This window comes from Sceloporus undulatus, chromosome 1 (assembly GCF_019175285.1).
Source record: "Sceloporus undulatus isolate JIND9_A2432 ecotype Alabama chromosome 1, SceUnd_v1.1, whole genome shotgun sequence".
NCBI classification, from domain to species: Eukaryota; Metazoa; Chordata; class Lepidosauria; order Squamata; family Phrynosomatidae; genus Sceloporus; species Sceloporus undulatus.
The window spans coordinates 122677648-122695112 of NC_056522.1; the positions used below are offsets into that span (position 1 = coordinate 122677648).

General features: G+C 43.7%; 1 protein-coding gene across 3 annotated transcripts in view; it reads left to right on the forward strand.

The window, feature by feature from the left end:
- The window catches only part of MDN1 (midasin AAA ATPase 1), a 154638-nt gene that overhangs the window by 41329 nt on the left and 95844 nt on the right, over positions 1–17465 (forward strand). For all 3 annotated transcript variants that reach the window (XM_042462369.1, XM_042462387.1, XM_042462377.1), the window contains exons 32-39: positions 799–934; positions 2332–2461; positions 6983–7216; positions 7384–7575; positions 8328–8536; positions 11128–11250; positions 12731–12928; positions 17138–17245. In XM_042462369.1, the coding sequence (XP_042318303.1) occupies positions 799–934; positions 2332–2461; positions 6983–7216; positions 7384–7575; positions 8328–8536; positions 11128–11250; positions 12731–12928; positions 17138–17245 (1330 nt within the window). The remainder of the gene's footprint in view (positions 1–798; positions 935–2331; positions 2462–6982; positions 7217–7383; positions 7576–8327; positions 8537–11127; positions 11251–12730; positions 12929–17137; positions 17246–17465) is intronic.

Sequence of the window (17465 nt, forward strand, 5' to 3'; positions counted from 1 at the left end):
TATTTAAAAAGGAACCATCCACTGGTGAAAGGCAAGAGTGTAATCCGTCCTGGAAGCATTGACCCCCTTCTACGCTCTCATCCATCTAGCCTTTAGTGTGAGCAGAAACAGTAACCTGTATATTTGCGGGAATTTTGTAAATTCTTCGGCATTGTTTTCCTTTGCTTCATCCTTTAGATCTTTTGTTACCTTCACCTAAATTTTACCCTTGACTTATTCACGGGTCATATCAAAATCCATAATTTTGGATCCAAAATCTATCCTTGATTTATACACGAGTTTAACTTATAGTCAAGCATATACGGTATATTTTTACATTTATTGAAGTTTTTGAAATACGTTGTTAGTCACCTTGAGTCTTATTATTGACAGAAAGACAGTATATAAAATAATAATAAAGGAAAGCAGGGCATGTTTTGGTTTCGTTTGGTTTATTAGTCACAAATACAACTACTTCCAGCTTCTGATTGTTGTGGATGTGTGTGCGCACCTTCAAATTGCTTGTCAATTTATGGTGACCCCATGAATTTCACAGGACTTTCTTTAGCAAGAAATACTCTGAGGTGGTTTTGCCAGTTCCTTCCTCTGAAATATGATCTATAACACCAGATATTCGTTAGCAGTCTCCCATCCAACTACTAACCAGAGCTGGCCCTGCTTAGCTTCCAAGCTAATTACCTAATTACTGATTTACATAGCTGTTGATTGTTGGGGTTATCCTAATCAGGCTCTGCTGTTTATATATGTATGTTCGGAAGCAGGATGAAAACATACATTAAATGTTCATTTTTCTTCTAGTGTTCTTGAAACAGAAAAGACACTGGTGCTAGCAGAAAAAGGTAGTGAGGACAATGAAGTTGAATTGCTAACTGCTGGAAATAAGTTTCGTATTTTAGCCACAATGAATCCCGGTGGTGACTTTGGAAAGAAAGAGGTAATGTCATTTTCCTGGTTTATGATTGTCTTAACGGGATACTGTAATCACATATGTGGTGCTGTAGGTTGGGTGGGAATCATATGGATCTTCAGATGTTGTTAAACTATGACTCCCAGCATGCCTCACTATAGACTATCCTGTCTGGCGCTGATAAAACTTGCAGATCAACAACATCTGCAGAGTCTTATTGTTCTCACCCTTACTATAGAGCAGGGGTAGGCAACCTTTTTGAGCCAGGGACCAGGTTGCTGTTCGTCAGACAACTGGTGGGCTGAAGCCAAAAAATAAATAATTAAATAAGGAGGGAGGAGGCCGCTGGCGATCGCAGCGATTGCCGGCGGCCCCACACGCTCCTTCTTGGCCTCTGAGGAGGCTTCGGGCTCTGCAGAGGCCGAGACGGAGGGAGGAGGCTGCCAGTGGTGCCCCCGCATGCTCCTTGCCAGCCTCTGTGGAGGCTTCGGCCTCCGTAGAGGCCAAGACGGAGGGAGGAGGCCATGGGGAGGCAGGGAGGGTGGTGCGGCCGCGCACAGGAGGCGCCACCTTCGCCTCCTCCGCCCCAGGCCTCGCTGCCCTCCTCTGCCTCCGCGCAGCCATGCGCGGTGGTAGAGGAGGAGGGCAGCAAGGCCCCGTGGGCGCCTGGAGCAGCGTGGAAGCTGCGGCGGGGGAGGCAGTCGGTGGCAGGACCGGGCTGGGGCCGGTCCCAAGGGCTCAGCAGGCCGTATCTGGCCTGCGGGCCGTAGGTGCCGACCCCTGCTGTAGACTAATTACCTATCCTTTTGCCAGATTAGCAATCCATTAATCCAGCGGTAGGTGATGTCTGGGGATCTGGGGCCTATTTTTGCTTTCCCTCAAATCTGGGGAGGCTACACCCATCCCAGCCAGCCTCCCTGTAAAAATATTGGATCCCAACATGACAAATTGTAGTGCCAGTAACTGTTTAAATGTAATTTTGTTTTCCATCCCAGTCTATTTCACTTCATTGGGTTTTTTTTTTTTCCCTTTTTGGTAGAAAGTGATCAGAAGGTTACTTTTAATATTTAAAACTTTGGAAGCTCTGATTTTGGCTGTGACAAAAAAAAAGGCTTTATTCTTTAAACAACTTAAGTTGCCTTCTAATGATAAAATAAGCCATTGTTATCTGATGGGTCCCAGAAGCCATACTGTATGTTATGCTGGGTAACACATTGGCCATGATCATCTGCTCTAATTCAGATTGGTTATTTTCCTGTTGTAGCAGCTGATTTGACTTAACATATTGCCTTGACATATTGTCTCCTAAAGGTCATTCATCTTCCTCTCTTGTAAAAATTCCATTAGGTTTAATGAATAAGAAGGGTTCTTAAATGCTCCTTTGAGTGGTATCTATAATTGCAGTTCTGTTTTCTTTCCTGCAGCTGTCACCTGCGCTGCGTAATAGATTCACAGAAATATGGTGTCCACAGAGTAACAGCCGCGAGGATTTAATACATATTGTAAAGCATAACCTTGATCCTGGGCTGTCCCTGGCCAGAACAAATGACAAAGGTAAATCTCATGGATATGTGTTTAACATGTCTGTGATTAATAATATAATAATAATAAAGATTTATTTATAGCCCACCCAATCACGAAGAATCCGGGCGGGTTACAACAATAAAATACATCAATTACAATAGAGTCAAAAATCAAACCCTAAACCTACCACCTCCCCATACCCAGTACTAAAACAGAATTAAACAATAATAGTATAAAAAACATTAAAAGCATTTTAAAAAAGCAGAAACATAGGCGGGGAAGAATAGACAAATGAGGGGACAATATCTCTATATCTGGGGAGAGTAACTAAGTTGGAAAGGCCTGCCGGAAGAGATCCGTCTTGAGTACTTTCTTAAAAGCTGTCAGAGTGGAAATTACTACCTTCTTTTTTTAATAGTTAAAATTCCAATATCAATCAAAACTATGAAGAGTGTGCCAGAGATCTTATTTGCTCTCCTGTTTGCTAGGGATCATTTGTTTATAATTCCTCCTCATCAGGAATACTAATGATAAACTAGTATTTATGGCTAGGGAATCAATAACAAACAACAGAGTAGAAGTCATTGCCATGTCTCTCACAAGCCTGTCCAAATTAGGTTCCATGGCAGAGGGGATGATGATGATGGAAAGGTTTTTTTTTATGTGAAAAGCAGGTGCTGATATGGAAGTTAGGTCTCTGTCTAGAGGAGAGCATTAACTGGGAAAGGAAAAAGAGGATTTTAAAATGAACTACATATAATTCATTCGAGGGGAAGCATTTTCGTGATACATTGGATCTGCTGACTTAATAAAATAATAATAAACTGTTTATTTGTATCCCGCTTTTCCTTTGCAGATCAAAGCGGGTTACAGCAAGTATGTACAAAATTTTACAAACAGTATGCAGACATAAAAACACCAACAATGCAATGAACAGGTTAAAAACAAGCTAAAAAATTACAGAATTAAAACACAACAGAGGCTAGCATAAAGTGCAGGTGCAACAATACATCGGGGAGAGACCAGATGTTACATTGTCTGGGAGAAAGCCTGTTGGAAGAGGAAGGTTTTTAACCTCTTCCTAAAAGAGTCAAGAGAGGTAATCGAGTGGAGCTCACCAGGAAGGGAGTTCCAGAGCTGCGGGGCCGAGCTGGAAAATGTCCTTTGAGCGGTTGCAGAGTATTTCATAGCTGGAACTCTCAACAATTGCTTCCTGGCTGACCTGAGAGTGTGGGGCGGATTATATGGGGAGAGGCGGTCCTCCAAGTACCCTGGGCCCAAGCCATTTAGGGCTTTATAGGTAATAACCAACACCTTGTATTGGGCCCGGAAGCAAATAGGCAGCCAGTGAAGATCTTGTAGAACAGGTGTTATATGGCTGGACCTGGGACATCCTGGGACTTGAATGTGTTGAACTACAGAGACAGCCAGTGCTAGTCTAATAGCAGTTGTAGATGCCCCCTAATGTTTGTGAGGTTCTTAACTATAATGTCAAAGGTGCTGGTGGGAATCTAATAACTGAATTTGCACCACTTTTTTGTCGACTTCATCCAGAAAGAAGACTTCTTGCCAGCCTTGACTTTGGTCTGGGAGGCTCTGATCTCTCAGCTGAAGCAGACAGGATTCTTGTGAGCTTGATCAAGGGATTCCTACTGAAGCATTAATTAAGTTTAAATTTGTTTAAAGGGCCTACAGATCATTTTCCTCCCACCAGTCCTGAATTTTTTGTGAGTTATGACATACGATCCCTGGAAATCTGGAAGACACCAGTTTTAACTTTTTTCTTTTAAAACAAAACAAAACACTTTTTCTAAAAAAAATAATGCTAAAAGAAGGTGTGGAGTTCTACTCTTAGGCTTGGAGGTGCATCATGCCTTCTGGAGGCACAAGCCCCCCCCCCCCCATTTTTTAAACATAAAATTACTGTGGGTGTCAGGAAAATGGTCTTTGGTTTTGTTTGACTATCCCCCTCCCTAACTGCTTTAGTTAATTTCTCTTTCCCAACAACTGCAGCCCAGGAGGTTAGAAAGAATGTTATAGCTAGTTTATCAATAGATGTTTTAAGTCTCCAGAAAAGATGTAATATCCAAAGTGATTCTTACAAAATTGCTAAAGCGTTTTCAAAGTCAGTGAAGTAGTTTGTCACTACAGCTTTTGCAACCTCTGCCTTGGAACTGACGTCATTCACTCTACCGGACACCTTCCCTGTTTGCCTCTCCTGAGTAGAGTTTCTTTCTCAAAAAGCTTCTGTTCTTATAAGTCAACTTCACACCTAGACCCTTGGAGTCTCAGATGAGTGAAGGATGGAAAAAGAGCAAGATAGTAGTGATAGCAGTCTTTGCCTCTTGGTTGTTTTTCCCACATCAGGCTACGTTTACTTAAAGGTCAGCTTTGGGCCAAAGTTAAGTGATTTCAGACTCTTGAGTGTGAAAATATACACTAGGCCCTTGATATACGCGGGAGATTCGTTCCAGCCCCCTCTCCCCCGCGTATATCAAAATCCACTTATGCTCAAGTCCTATAGAAATCAATGTGATTTTAGGCTGCCTTGATAGAAGTATAGTGTCTAGATCAAGGGAAGTAATAGTGCAACTCTGTTCTGCTCTGGTCAGGCCCCACCTGGAATATTGTGTCCAGTTCTGGGCACCACATTTAAAAAGAAAACTGAGAGCATGTCCAAAGGAGGGCGACTAAAATGGTGAAGGGTCTGGAAACCATACCCTATGAGGAACGCCTTAGGGAGCTGGGGATGTTTAGCCTGGAGAAGAGAAGGTTAAGAGGTGATATGATAGCCTTGTTTAAATACCTGAAGGGATGTCATATTGAGGAGGGAGCAAGCTTGTTTTCTTCTGCTCCAGAGACTAGGACTCGGAGCAATGGATACAAGCTACAGGAAAAGAAATTCCACCTCAACATTAGGAGGAACTTCCTGACAGTAAGGGCTGTTCAACAGTGGAACAAACTCCCTTGGAGTGTGGTGGAGTCTCCTTCCTTAGAGGTCTTTAAACAGAGACTGGATGGCCATCTGTCAGGGATTCTTTGATTGAGATTTCCTGCATGGCAGGGGGTTGGACTGGATGGCCCTTGCGGTCTCTTCCAACTCTATGATTCTATGAGGACAATCACACTTTGCCCCCTCCCCTTCCCCCTGCCCCTCCCCACTGCCAGCCTTGCCGTTCTCACTGAGGCAGGCAGTCCGGGGGGGGGTACCTCTTCCTCCTCCTCTTCCCTCCTTTTCTTCTTCTTCCTCTTCCGCCTGCTCCTCTTCCCCTCTCTTCCTCCTCCTTTTTCTTTCTCCTCTTGCCGTTTCCTCCGCACCTGCAGCCAAAAAGGAAGAAGAGCAGAGAGGAAGAGGATGGAAAAGGAGGAGGAAGAGCAGAGAAGTAGGAAGGAAAGAAGGAAGGAAGGAAAACGAGGACAAGCGGCGGCAGCATGACAGAGAAGGGAAGAGGGGGAGGAGGAAGAAGGTGCCTGTTTTTCCCAAAGGTTCCTTTCTCCTCCAATGGGCACCTCTGTTGGAACAGCCGCAGCCCTATCCTCAAATAGCAGAGATGCCCGTTGGAGGAGAAAGGAGCCTTTGGGAAGAATAGGCACCTTCTTCTTCCTTCTCTTCCCCCCTCCGTCACGCCGCCGCTGCTTGTCCTCCTTTTCCTTCCTTCCTTCCTTCCTTCCTTCCTTCCTCCTCTTTCTCTTCTCTGCTCTTCCTCCTTCTCCCTCATTCTCCTCGCTCCCACCGTGTCTGTTCTTCCCAAAGGCTCCTTTCCCCTCCAACAGGCACCTCTGCTGTTTGGGTATGGGGCTGTGGTTGTGTTCCAGCAGAGGTGTCTGTTGGAGGAGAAAGGAGCATTTGGGAAAAACAGACACGATGGAGGGGAGGTGCCTGGATCCTGCAGGCGCTGCTCACCTTCCTGGTCCTTCCTTGTGCTTCTGCTGGCTTCCTGAAGCCCCCCACGCCTTCTGCCCTTTGGCTTCCTGCGGTCACTCCCAGCCTACCCCACCTCCTCTGCCTTCTTCCTCCTCCTCCTCCCGCTCTATTGTGCTGCCGCCGCTTGTCATCCTTTTCCTTCCTCCTTCTTTCCTCCTCCTTTTCCTCTTCTACTCTTCCTCGTTCTCCTTTTCCTTCATTCTCCTTCTCATCCCTGCCACTTCCTCCTCCTCTGCCAATGCCATGCACGCACACACCCACGTGGGCTTGCCATCCGCATATGCTTAAGTCAGCAGATGGCAAGTCTGCCCACATATACGGAGGGTGGACTGTACCTATAATGAAGTTGCAGGTTAAAAACATACTTTAGTCCAGTTCCTATATCTTGTGGAATTTTTAAAGTATTCAGTCATTCCTATTTTTTGGACAGCACTTAAATATTTAAAGACATTCATGAGTTTTATCATATTTCTCTAGCAAAGCAAGTATACACAGGCCTCTATAGTCCTTAAAAAGTCTTTGTTATAGAACAGTGTATTTTTAAAAGCACTTACAAAGGTGGCTGCCATTATATTTTCTGTTTCTCTCTCTTTTTTTCTCTTCTTCATCCTCTCTTCCACTGTTAGGGGTAGATGTAGCAGAACTCATGATGGATTTCATAGAGTGGCTGACTAATCAGGAATTTGGACGTCAGCGTATTCTCAGTATCCGAGACATTTTGTCATGGGTGAACTTCATGAATGCTATGGCACAAGACAGACTATCCAATGCTTCTGATGAACACCAGCTTCTTAATATCTCTCCAGTGACTGCCTTTGTCCATGCTGCATGTCTGGTATATATAGATGGAATAGGCTCAGGTAAATCTTGATGTTTTCCTGTAGCAAGTAACCACTTGTGTCGTGTTTAGTGAACTGAGTGGATTAAAGATGAGGTTCATAAAACAGGTCCCATTTGACAAAAAACTGTACCTGCACTACTGCCATTGAAATTTCAATATTTTTAAATGTATTTATTTGCAACCTAGGCACAATGTCCTGTTTCACTGGCTCAGCTGCTTTGGCTCGTGAAAAATGTCTGGAGTATTTGTGTGCAAAACTCTCCCAAATTGTGCACCTTACTGAAGACCAGAGGAATGAACTGAAAATTTACGATCTGGAGAAGGAAATGGTTTGGACAGAGAACTACATAGGAATCCATCCATTTTATATTCCTAGAGGCAAGAAACTTTTTTTCTCTTCCACAGTTTGAATGAAGATGATTTCAAAGTGGCATATATGAATGATTAAATGATACTATTCAGTCATATGGAAAAATAATGTGGTATAACCTTATATGGAAAAATAATGTGGTATGGCCTTGCCACGTTTTTTCTGCCAAGATACTGTACTGACAACAAATTGGAGAATGATATGTTAAATTTTGTAAAAAGACACAAATAGAAAGATAACGTCAAAAAGGCATTTAGCCTAGCTGACTCTGATGTGCTAGTGTTCCACATTTTCCACCAAAGTGCAGTCTAAAGTTCAAGGTATTGATTTTACCTCTATTTTTTATGTTTGAGTATAAGTGCTGTAGTCTTTAGTCATATTTACAGCACTTCTGCACAACATCAGTGTGCCAACAGGTCTGGGAGAACCCCAGAATTTTCAAAAGTACAAGAACATTTTTGTGGGGAGAACTTGGTAAGGGTAGAAAAATCCCCAGAATGAACCCACTGAGTCCTGAACATATTAAGTGTATGTAGAATATTTGCTGATGGTTGGAGCAGGGTCATAATCCAGGTGGAAGTGAGAATGGAATGAGACATGCCAGGAAAAGGCCTGGCTGACTGGAAGGGAACAGGAGCACTCCATGCTGTACCATTGTGTAGGAGGTCCCACGTGTCTGTCTCTTTTTGGTGTAAAAGAATTGTAGCCATGGTCTTAGTCTATAAACTAATTTTATCCAGTTTCTTTCTCTGTGCTGCAGGCCCTCTTTACCAGAAGAACAATGTCTCGGACTATGCTCTAAATGCAGGAACTACAGCCATGAATGCACAACGGTTGTTACGGGCCTTGCAGCTCAATAAGCCCATTCTTCTGGAAGGCTCTCCAGGTGTTGGGAAGACTAGTTTAGTTGCAGCCTTGGCAAAAGCTTCAGGAAATTGCCTTGTTCGAATCAATCTGTCTGAACAAACGGTAGGCGGGTTGCTGCAGTCCTAATTAGAGTTTCTGTCCTTCTGAACATAAGATGTCTTACTTTGTGTGTCAAGCATTCTTCTTATATCTTGAGCTGTTGCTATCTGATTAGGAATGGGGAGGATATTGTAAAATGTTAGGGTAATGAGATGTTTATTGTTGCCTAACAGCACTGACAGGAAACATGTTTTGTTCATTTCTCACTGCAAGTGTTTCAGGATATTTGGAGTGACATTGCTTCTTTACCATACTTAAGTTCACAAAACAGCACAAGTAAAACACTTGGGCCTCTGCAGAGCTAATGTTATAATGAGAGTAACATAACAGAATATTATCCATTATCTCCCCCCCAACAGTGGCATAGCAAAGCATCCCACCAAGGCTATCCCAGTGGATGGGGGGGCTGGCTAGACTCCCCAACTCCAACGATATCATATGAACATTAACAATGAAAGGAACATTAGTACTTATCTGGGAATGTATCACTTTGTTGTTTTACAGAAGGTATGTTAGGACAGGTGTGAGCAGAATCCAGTCATGGGTGTTATGCGATGTCTGCAGGATCAAAACTCCCCCCCTCCCCCATCGAATGCCATTTGAGAGGAGGCTATTTCACCATATTACAGTCTCTTCCCCAGGCCAAACATTTTAGGTCAGGGAATGCCCATTTAAAAAACAAACACACAAACAGAAAGTTAACTGAAAATGATTGGGGTGCATTTGAGGACAAACATTTTTCCCCCCGGAGGGTGCATATGCAGCCTCCAAGGTCTCTGGGGTGTGTGTGGGCAGGTTGGACCCCTAACTCCTGACAGTTCCAACTCCTATCTTTGCTCCACCCTTATTAACATTCAATTGACACCCCCCCCTCCAAATATGGATAGATTTTGTTGTGTGCCTTCAAGTCATTCCCGACTTACAGCAACCCTAAGGCGAACCTGTCACGGGGTTTTCTGGCAAGGGGTTGTTCAGAGGAAATTTGCCATTGCCTTCCCCTGATACTGAGAGCATGTGACTACCCACAGATATTTCTACACCAAAAGTCCACAGACACCAAACACTCTTAAGAAATCACTCTTCTCTCTTTGGTCCAAAACACACTGCAGAAATAATCCAATTTGAGACCACTTTAACTGCCCTGGTTCAGTGCTAGGAACTCCTGGGAATTGTGGTTTGTTGTGGCACCAGAGCTCTCTGACAGAGAAGGCTAAGTGTCTCAAAAAACTACAGTTCTCATAATTCCCTAGCATTGAGCCAGAGCAGTTAAAGCAGTCTCAAACTGGATTATTTCTGCAGTGTGTTTTGGACCTTGCTTATATATTCTGGGGCCCCCCTGTCCATTTAATGCTTGCTTACATTATGGAACTGGAAAGGGCTTTCTTTGAGGAGGCAGAGTCTAAATGTTAAGCCACATGATCCCTGCCTCTTCAAGAAGAAAACAAAAGGTAGATAACGGTCTTTCATAGAGGTGTTTAAACAGAGGTTGGATGTCTACCTTCTTATTAGTATTTTAGCAATGGATTCCTGCACTGGCAGAGGGTTGGACCAAGTGGCACTTCCAACTCTTTTATTCTGTGAAATCAGCCTTCATATTCTTTGTACACCAAGAAGAAATCTTAATGGGAAGAACAAATTGTGTTTAAAAAACAAAGAGAATTAAAAGTAACATTGAATTTCCCAAGAACTCTCCTGCAGGATCACATCTATTAGAATTTAGGAGAGTATAAGGCAGTGATGGTGAACCTATGGCACATGTTCCACAGGTGGCACAACATTTTGCCAGGCACAGGCCAGGGAGAAGGAGGAACAGGCATCCACGTGCCCATTCCTCCTCCTCCCTTCTGTTTCCCGGCCTCCAACAGCTGGAAGCCGTAAAATAGCGCTAGGAAGAAGCTGGATGCTGTGAAAAGGGCAGAGGGAGGAGCGACCAGCACACTAGGGACAGCTGGGGGTGTGTTCCCACTTCTCCTCCTCCTCATGTGACTTGCCTGATCACCTAGCTGCCTCCCCAGGGACAACTGGGGGCAAAAAAGGTCTAGGAAGAAGATGGGGGATGTGCCCACTCCTCCACCTCCCCATGGGCCCTGCCTGACCCCCAACTGCCTCCCCAGGGTGGGAGGAGGAGGATCAATGGGTCCGCGCCCATGCCCCCCCCCCCCCCCGACCTTCTTTGACTTCTAGCTGTCTCTCAGAGACAGATGGAGGCTGGGAAAAGGGCGGGGAGAGAAGTCCTACCCCAGAAGCCCTCCCTCTGCAGGGCAGATGCCCCACCCCCAGCACACAGTCCCAACTCTGCCCTGCCCCTGGCACATGGACCCACAAAGATTCTCCGTCACCGGTACAGGGGTTCCTTGCAAACACTTCAAAATAAAAAGGTGTATATTTTTTACAGTGTGCCCCTTAAGCTTTATTCATTTTTTAAAAATGCTTCTTTTTTCTCTTTGGATGTGAATGCACTAATTGACTAGAAGAGAAACTATTTTAATTCTTACTACTTTAAAATATACACATTGCATGTGTAGATTATTATTTTCTCTGAAGTGTCTCGGTTTTATATGGATTGAAAACATTGGCTTTTCTTTCTTTACAAGGATGTCACAGATTTATTTGGCACAGACCTGCCTGTCGAGGGAGGCAAAGGAGGGGAATTCACCTGGCGTGATGGTCCCTTGCTTGCAGCGTTGAAAGATGGACACTGGATTGTATTAGATGAAGTAAGTTTAACTTTATGTAATACAACATTTTAGGACCTTTCTTCTGATTCAGCACAAAAGCTATTCCGAAACAGTTACTGCTCCTAGTTGTTCCACTGGCAAGACTGTTCACATTCTCTGTTGTCTTTTCTTTTGGAAAATATTGCTGTTTGAAGCAGAGTACTGTAATGGAACGTCTCCATCTTTTGCTTCCTGTTATATAATCTGTTTGGTTTTTGTGTTGTCTGTTTGGAGATGTCCATCTTTATAGTCTTCTCTTTGGTTCTGTGAAAAAGATGTTTGCAATGAATAAGTTGTTGGCCTCACAAAAATCTATCAGACACTTATCTGCTTAGTTTCTTATGCCTAATCCAAATATTCGTACTGCATTTGGTTCTTTTTGCTTCCTACGTTGGCATTGCAATCGCTTGATGTCCTGTGTTGGTGTGTTACCAATTTTGTTTTGGACTCCTCCTTTTACCTCTGTGGTTGGTTCATATACTTGCATTATTGTGATATTTATAGATATTCTGTGGAACCTTATTTGCATGAGTCGTTCTAAAGATGGTAGTGCACATGCTGGTAACCTCAAAGCTGGATTTCTGCTATGTGCTATCTCAGTGCTGAAACTTCAATTACTTAAAAGCATTCCAGCCATATTGATTACATTAGGAGTGACCATATTGCACCAATGTTAAAATCATTCCATTGGCTACTAATTAGTTTCCAAGTATGCCACAGAGTGTTAAAACCCTATATGGTCTAAGTTACATATGGGATCATCTCCTCCTATATAATTTGGTCCTCTATACTCAGATCCTCTAGGGAACATTTATTCTAGTCAGCCAGGACTAGGTTGGCAACTGTTACCCAAAATATTTTTTTCCCAGCTGCCCCCCCAGATTGTGGAATGATCTGCTGGAAGAGATTCAGCAGCTGAATATGCTGTCTGAATTTAAAAGAGCATTAAAGATTAGTTTTTTATGGCAAATTTATCCAGATGATTTTAAATTACAAATTTTGGATTATGAATTTTAATGCATGGACTGATTGTTTTAATATGTATTGGTCTTATATATTCTTTTAAACTGTTATGTGTTTTAACTCATCCTAGGTGTTCTGTTTTAATCTGTTGTTCCCTGCCTCAACCTAAAGGGAGAGGCAGGGGAGGAGGAGGAGGAGGAGTGCTGTTGTTGTTGTTGTTGTTGTTGTTGTTGTTGTTATGAAACTAATTTTGGATTAAATTTGTAGTAATTCTCTGTTATTGATAGTTTTGTCTGCATTCTTATTAAATTTTTTGTGTTAATGTAGTCCAGATAATTGATTTCTAGAAATCCAGACTTAACTTTTCATAGCATAACTGCTATTTTTGGATAAATTGACTTTTATCATTCTTGAGATGAATCTGTAAACCAAGAGGTTGTGACAGCTGTTGATGTGAGGGTGTGTTGTGAGACAAGTAAGTGACTAAATCATTTTCTGGTGTTTTTTTCTCAACTAGCTGAATTTGGCTTCACAGTCAGTGCTGGAAGGCCTGAATGCCTGTCTTGACCATCGAGCAGAGATCTACATCCCTGAGCTGGGCATGACATTCCATGTGCAGCACAAGATGACAAAGATCTTTGGATGCCAGAATCCCTACAGGCAAGGAGGCGGCAGAAAGGGACTGCCCAAGTCCTTTTTGAACAGATTCACACAGGCATGTCCAGTAATTTTACTTAAAACCATTCACATTGTGTTCCTTTTCAACTTCCTTTCCAATGATATTTTTGTAAAGTCACAGGTAACTTAATCTATCAGCACCAGAGTCCATACAGCCCAAGTGAAATCAAACTGAATTATCGTTAATTCAGTTTAGAGATAATATAAAAATAGTTCAGTCTAAATGACTTTCTACTCTTCCACGATGTGTATTCTGGTTTCTGGCATAGGGCATGTGCTTACCAGTGCTGAGAGTGAGAAAACATAAGTGAGTTTGAAGTGAGCAAGAACAGGGACCATCACATTTATCTATGGTTGAGCTTCCATGGCATCTGAAGGTATTATAGGTTACGATGACCTGTGCATTAGGGTGTGCAGCCCCCTCTAGCAGATGTCTCCAGACCTTGAATGCAGCTTCGATGACCAGGAACACCTTATCTCAGATAGTGTAGTTCTGCTCTGAGAGAGGCAGCTTTCTGGTGTAGCAGGCATAAGGCAAAAGGTGAGATCCAGATGTTATAAGTTGGAGAAACATTGACCCTGTGGCCACATCTGAAGCATCAGTTTCCACCACAAGGGTTTCAAGGGTCTGGATGTTGCAAGGTGGGCTCTGAGTTAAACTAGTCCTTCAATTTCTGGAAGGCACTTTGAGTGGAGGGCCCCCAGTAAAATGAAGCTTTATTCAGCAAAAGATGAGTTAAGGGTGCAGCCAGCTTGGTTTAGTCAGGCTTAAACTGACAGTAGTAATTGGCAAAGCCCAGAAATCATTGGACATCCTTCTGATTTCTGGGAGGCTGCCAGGACAGTACTGCCTCCAGAACTATCTCCAAATGTGCACTTCTCAAGTGTACTTGACGTACTCAAGAGTATTTCTCTCAACCACTGAAGAATGACTCTCATATGGGCATCAGGTAGGGGGTGGGGATAGATCAGGATGCAAGGAGAATCACAAGGGGTGTCGTCAGCCAGTCTAGAAGTCCAAGTACCTAAGCCAGCAGGGAGTAAACAGTCTAGCCTTTATGTGGTCAGTCCTGGTCAAGGCAAGACATAGACACCAGAGAGCAGCACCAGCAGATGAGTTAGTTATCTGAACTAAGGCTGGAAAAGAACAGCCAAGGTGTTTATAGGCAGTTCTTTCAAGGTCACCTGTGCCTCATTGGTGCCTAATTAGTTCCTCTGCATTTGGTATTTAATCTGAGCTGGGCATGACACCCCTTCCTTCTGCATTCATTGAAGGCTGGGGGCTTGATCTGGAGCCTCTTGGCCGGAGGGAGCCAGCTCCAGGCCGGGGCTTGAGTTTTGGATCCCAGAGGCTCCGCCCCGGGTGCTAGGCCTAGGGACAGGACTCTGAGACTCAAGCCCTGGCCCTGGCAGACTCCATCCCCAAAGTCAAGCCAGGACAAGGAGGGAGGGAAGGACGAGGGGGGGGGGGCGGGTGAGAGACTTTTGTCCCATTGTTCCTAATGGTGGTGCAGCTGTGTGGCCACACCACCATTAAGGACAATGGGACTTGAGCATCCACGGATTTTGATATTCGCGCGGGGGGGGGATCCAGAAAGGATGCTGAGGGCCCACTGTATAACTAATGAAATGATATCTAGTAAGAAGAATAAGAAGAATAAGAAGGGGAACAGTAAATAGCTGACTAACAAAAGGGAACCTAGTAATAACACTAAAGAGAGAACAATAAAAAATAATAAACTGTCTAACTACCTGATGCTTACTACAGTGTGCCCGTGTTATACGTGGGCGTGCTTTATGCAGTCTTGAGCATATGCGCTCAAGTTGCAGGGAGCACGCAGGGCGGAAGGGGCAGCGCGTCCCATTCAATGGAAAGGACGCATGTGCCCGTGGTGCGCTGTGCGCTGCCATGCACGAACCCCATTGTTTCCAATGGGGCTTGAGTATTGGCAGAATTCGCCTTACGGGGGGGGGGGGTCCAGAACAGATCCCCTACATAAGGCGAGGGCCAACCGTACTTCCAATGAGGACACACTAACTACTAACAAAAGGGGGCACAATAACTACCTTCCTATGTGGAGAAATCCTACTTCAGCTCTTTAAAGGAAAAAGGTGGGTTGACTTGTTTGCTTGGCGCTGAGGCTTCCAAAGGAGGAAAAGGACCCAAAAAAGGGTGAAGGTGTGGGTTGCTGGGGAAGAAACTGCCTAACCGCTAAAAGAGCTTGGGATTCTCTCCTCCTGTTGATGCATTTGGCGTCAGAGGAAGGGGAGGTAAACACATGGTGGCCAAGGTTTGGATCCCAGGATTACGGTGTGAGGGAGGAGGAGAGCGGAGGTGGCCTTTTTAACAGGTCGGGGGGGGATGCTATTGAAAGCAGCAAATTGTGGTGGGGGAATTGTTTCTTCCCACAGGAGGTCCATAGCAGGGAGGGGAGGCTCCAGAGTCCCCTCCATTTGCAGTGGGGAGAGGCCTAGTTTTGCATCACTGGAAGTGTGTTCCTTTTTTGAAATAGCCAAGCTCATGACTGCTGCCTGCCAGCCTTCTTGGTACACCCCCTTGGTATCCCCTTCAACACCCCTGTGGAGTAGACACACATAAGGAAGGAGCCAACCTGGGGCAGGGAGGGGGCCAGGCTGGATGCCTAATATTTAGCAGGGGGGAGAAGGAGGAGGAGAGGGGTCCCTGAGGGTCCCTTCCATCTCTTCCATCTTATATTTCTCTGAATCTCTGATTTCATAGTGGAACACGGACTGCCTCAGTGGATGGGGGCTTGAAAGTCTTTGAACAGAGATTAGATGGCCATCTTTCAGGAGGGCTTGTGACATGGATTCCTGCTTGGCAGAATGGGGCTGAATGAGACAGCCCTTGAGGGTCTCTTCCAACTCTAAAATTCTATATCAAAAATGCAAAGGCCCAAGTAGGAGAAGATTTGTCACATTTAAACATGAGGAGCTTTAATCAGGGTTTGACAATTATATATTTTCCATGGCAATTGCAACACAGCCCCCTGGTAAGCATTATGAAAGAAGCCTTCCTCCTAGGCTTGCTATGGGTCTTTGTTGCCCCACAGTCTTTTCCTTGCATGTTGCCCATCGTTCTTTTCTGACAGAGGGTACAGCAACTCAAATGCTTGCAGAAAGGGCAGTATGAGCCAGTAAACCTCTCTGCATTTGTTTATTTTTAAAATAATGGTAACAATAGTGGCAAATGTTTTGTCTTGCGCTGGGTCTTTCTGGGAGGGCAAGAGTCTAAAAACACAAACAGAATTGCATGTATTTGCCCATGTTGGATTACCTACACAGTGACATTTTTTCAGAGCTGAGATTCTCAAGGCTGCTTATGAAAGAATAGAAAATTAAAATGAAAAACACAAATGGATAAGAACTTACAAAAAAGTTACAGTATTTTTAAAACTGAGTTAAACTATTTATAGAAATGAAAACTTTTAAGAACATACCCATTAAAAAGGTAAGAAATAAAACACATAAATAAAGCTCTTTCATTATGTTGGAACAACAAAAGTGGTTTCTATGTAGTGATGGAAGAACAGAGTTCAAGAGCTGAGAGGAAACATAGTCTGCATCCACACTGCAGAAATAATCCAGTTTGACACTACTTTAATTACCATGGCTCAGTGCTGTGGAATTCTGGGAATTGTACCTTGTTGTGGCACCACAGCTCTCTGACAGAGACGGTGCAATGTCTCACAAAACTGCAGTTCCCAGAATTCCTTATCATTGAGCCATGGCCGTTAAACTGGTGTCAAACTGGATTATTTCTGATGTGGGGATGCAACCATTGATTGGCCTTCTCTGGTGTTCCCACTAAACATACCTGTGAGGATGGCGGGACCTAGACTAGAGAAATACCTCTCCTCGATATCTAAGTGGTGAGGCTTAAAGGTACAGATACAGTCTTTAGCTAGAACTACTTACATTATTGTCCAGAAATAGGAGTCATTATACTGCAGTGTTAGAAATGATTGTTAAGGAAAGGTACTCGTGACTGTTCCTCACTATTTCATTTTTTATATTTTTTGCTTTACAAATATACAGCTGATAATATTTAAATGCATTTTTGGCAAAACTACTTCATCCTGACATTTCAGAAGAAGTGTTACATTTAACATTGCAGAAGAAACATTTTCTTGGGAACGATTTGTACTGTTGCATGTGCACTATGTATTTTCTGTTTCATCACAGTTATAAAAAGATATGTGTTTTCTTAATTTTACTGATGGCATAGGTTTATGTGGATCCACTGTCAGCAGCTGATATGAAGTACATTGGGAATACGCTGTTTCCTGCCATTGGTAAAGAAAATATTGCGAAGATGGTTGAATTCAACAACAAGGTAGATATCGTGCTTGAGTGTATTCATCTGTATAGTATTTTATCTATAATAGAGGGACCTGAGAGTTCAGGTATCTGTATATTCTACAGAGGCTCTGTGTGGACACTACCTATGACAACTACAAATGGAAACTTGATCATCTCTGTTGTCTGACCATCATTTGGGTTGGATATAAACTGCAGCCAGTTGCATGTTTCTGTATATGGGGAGGGCATGTGAG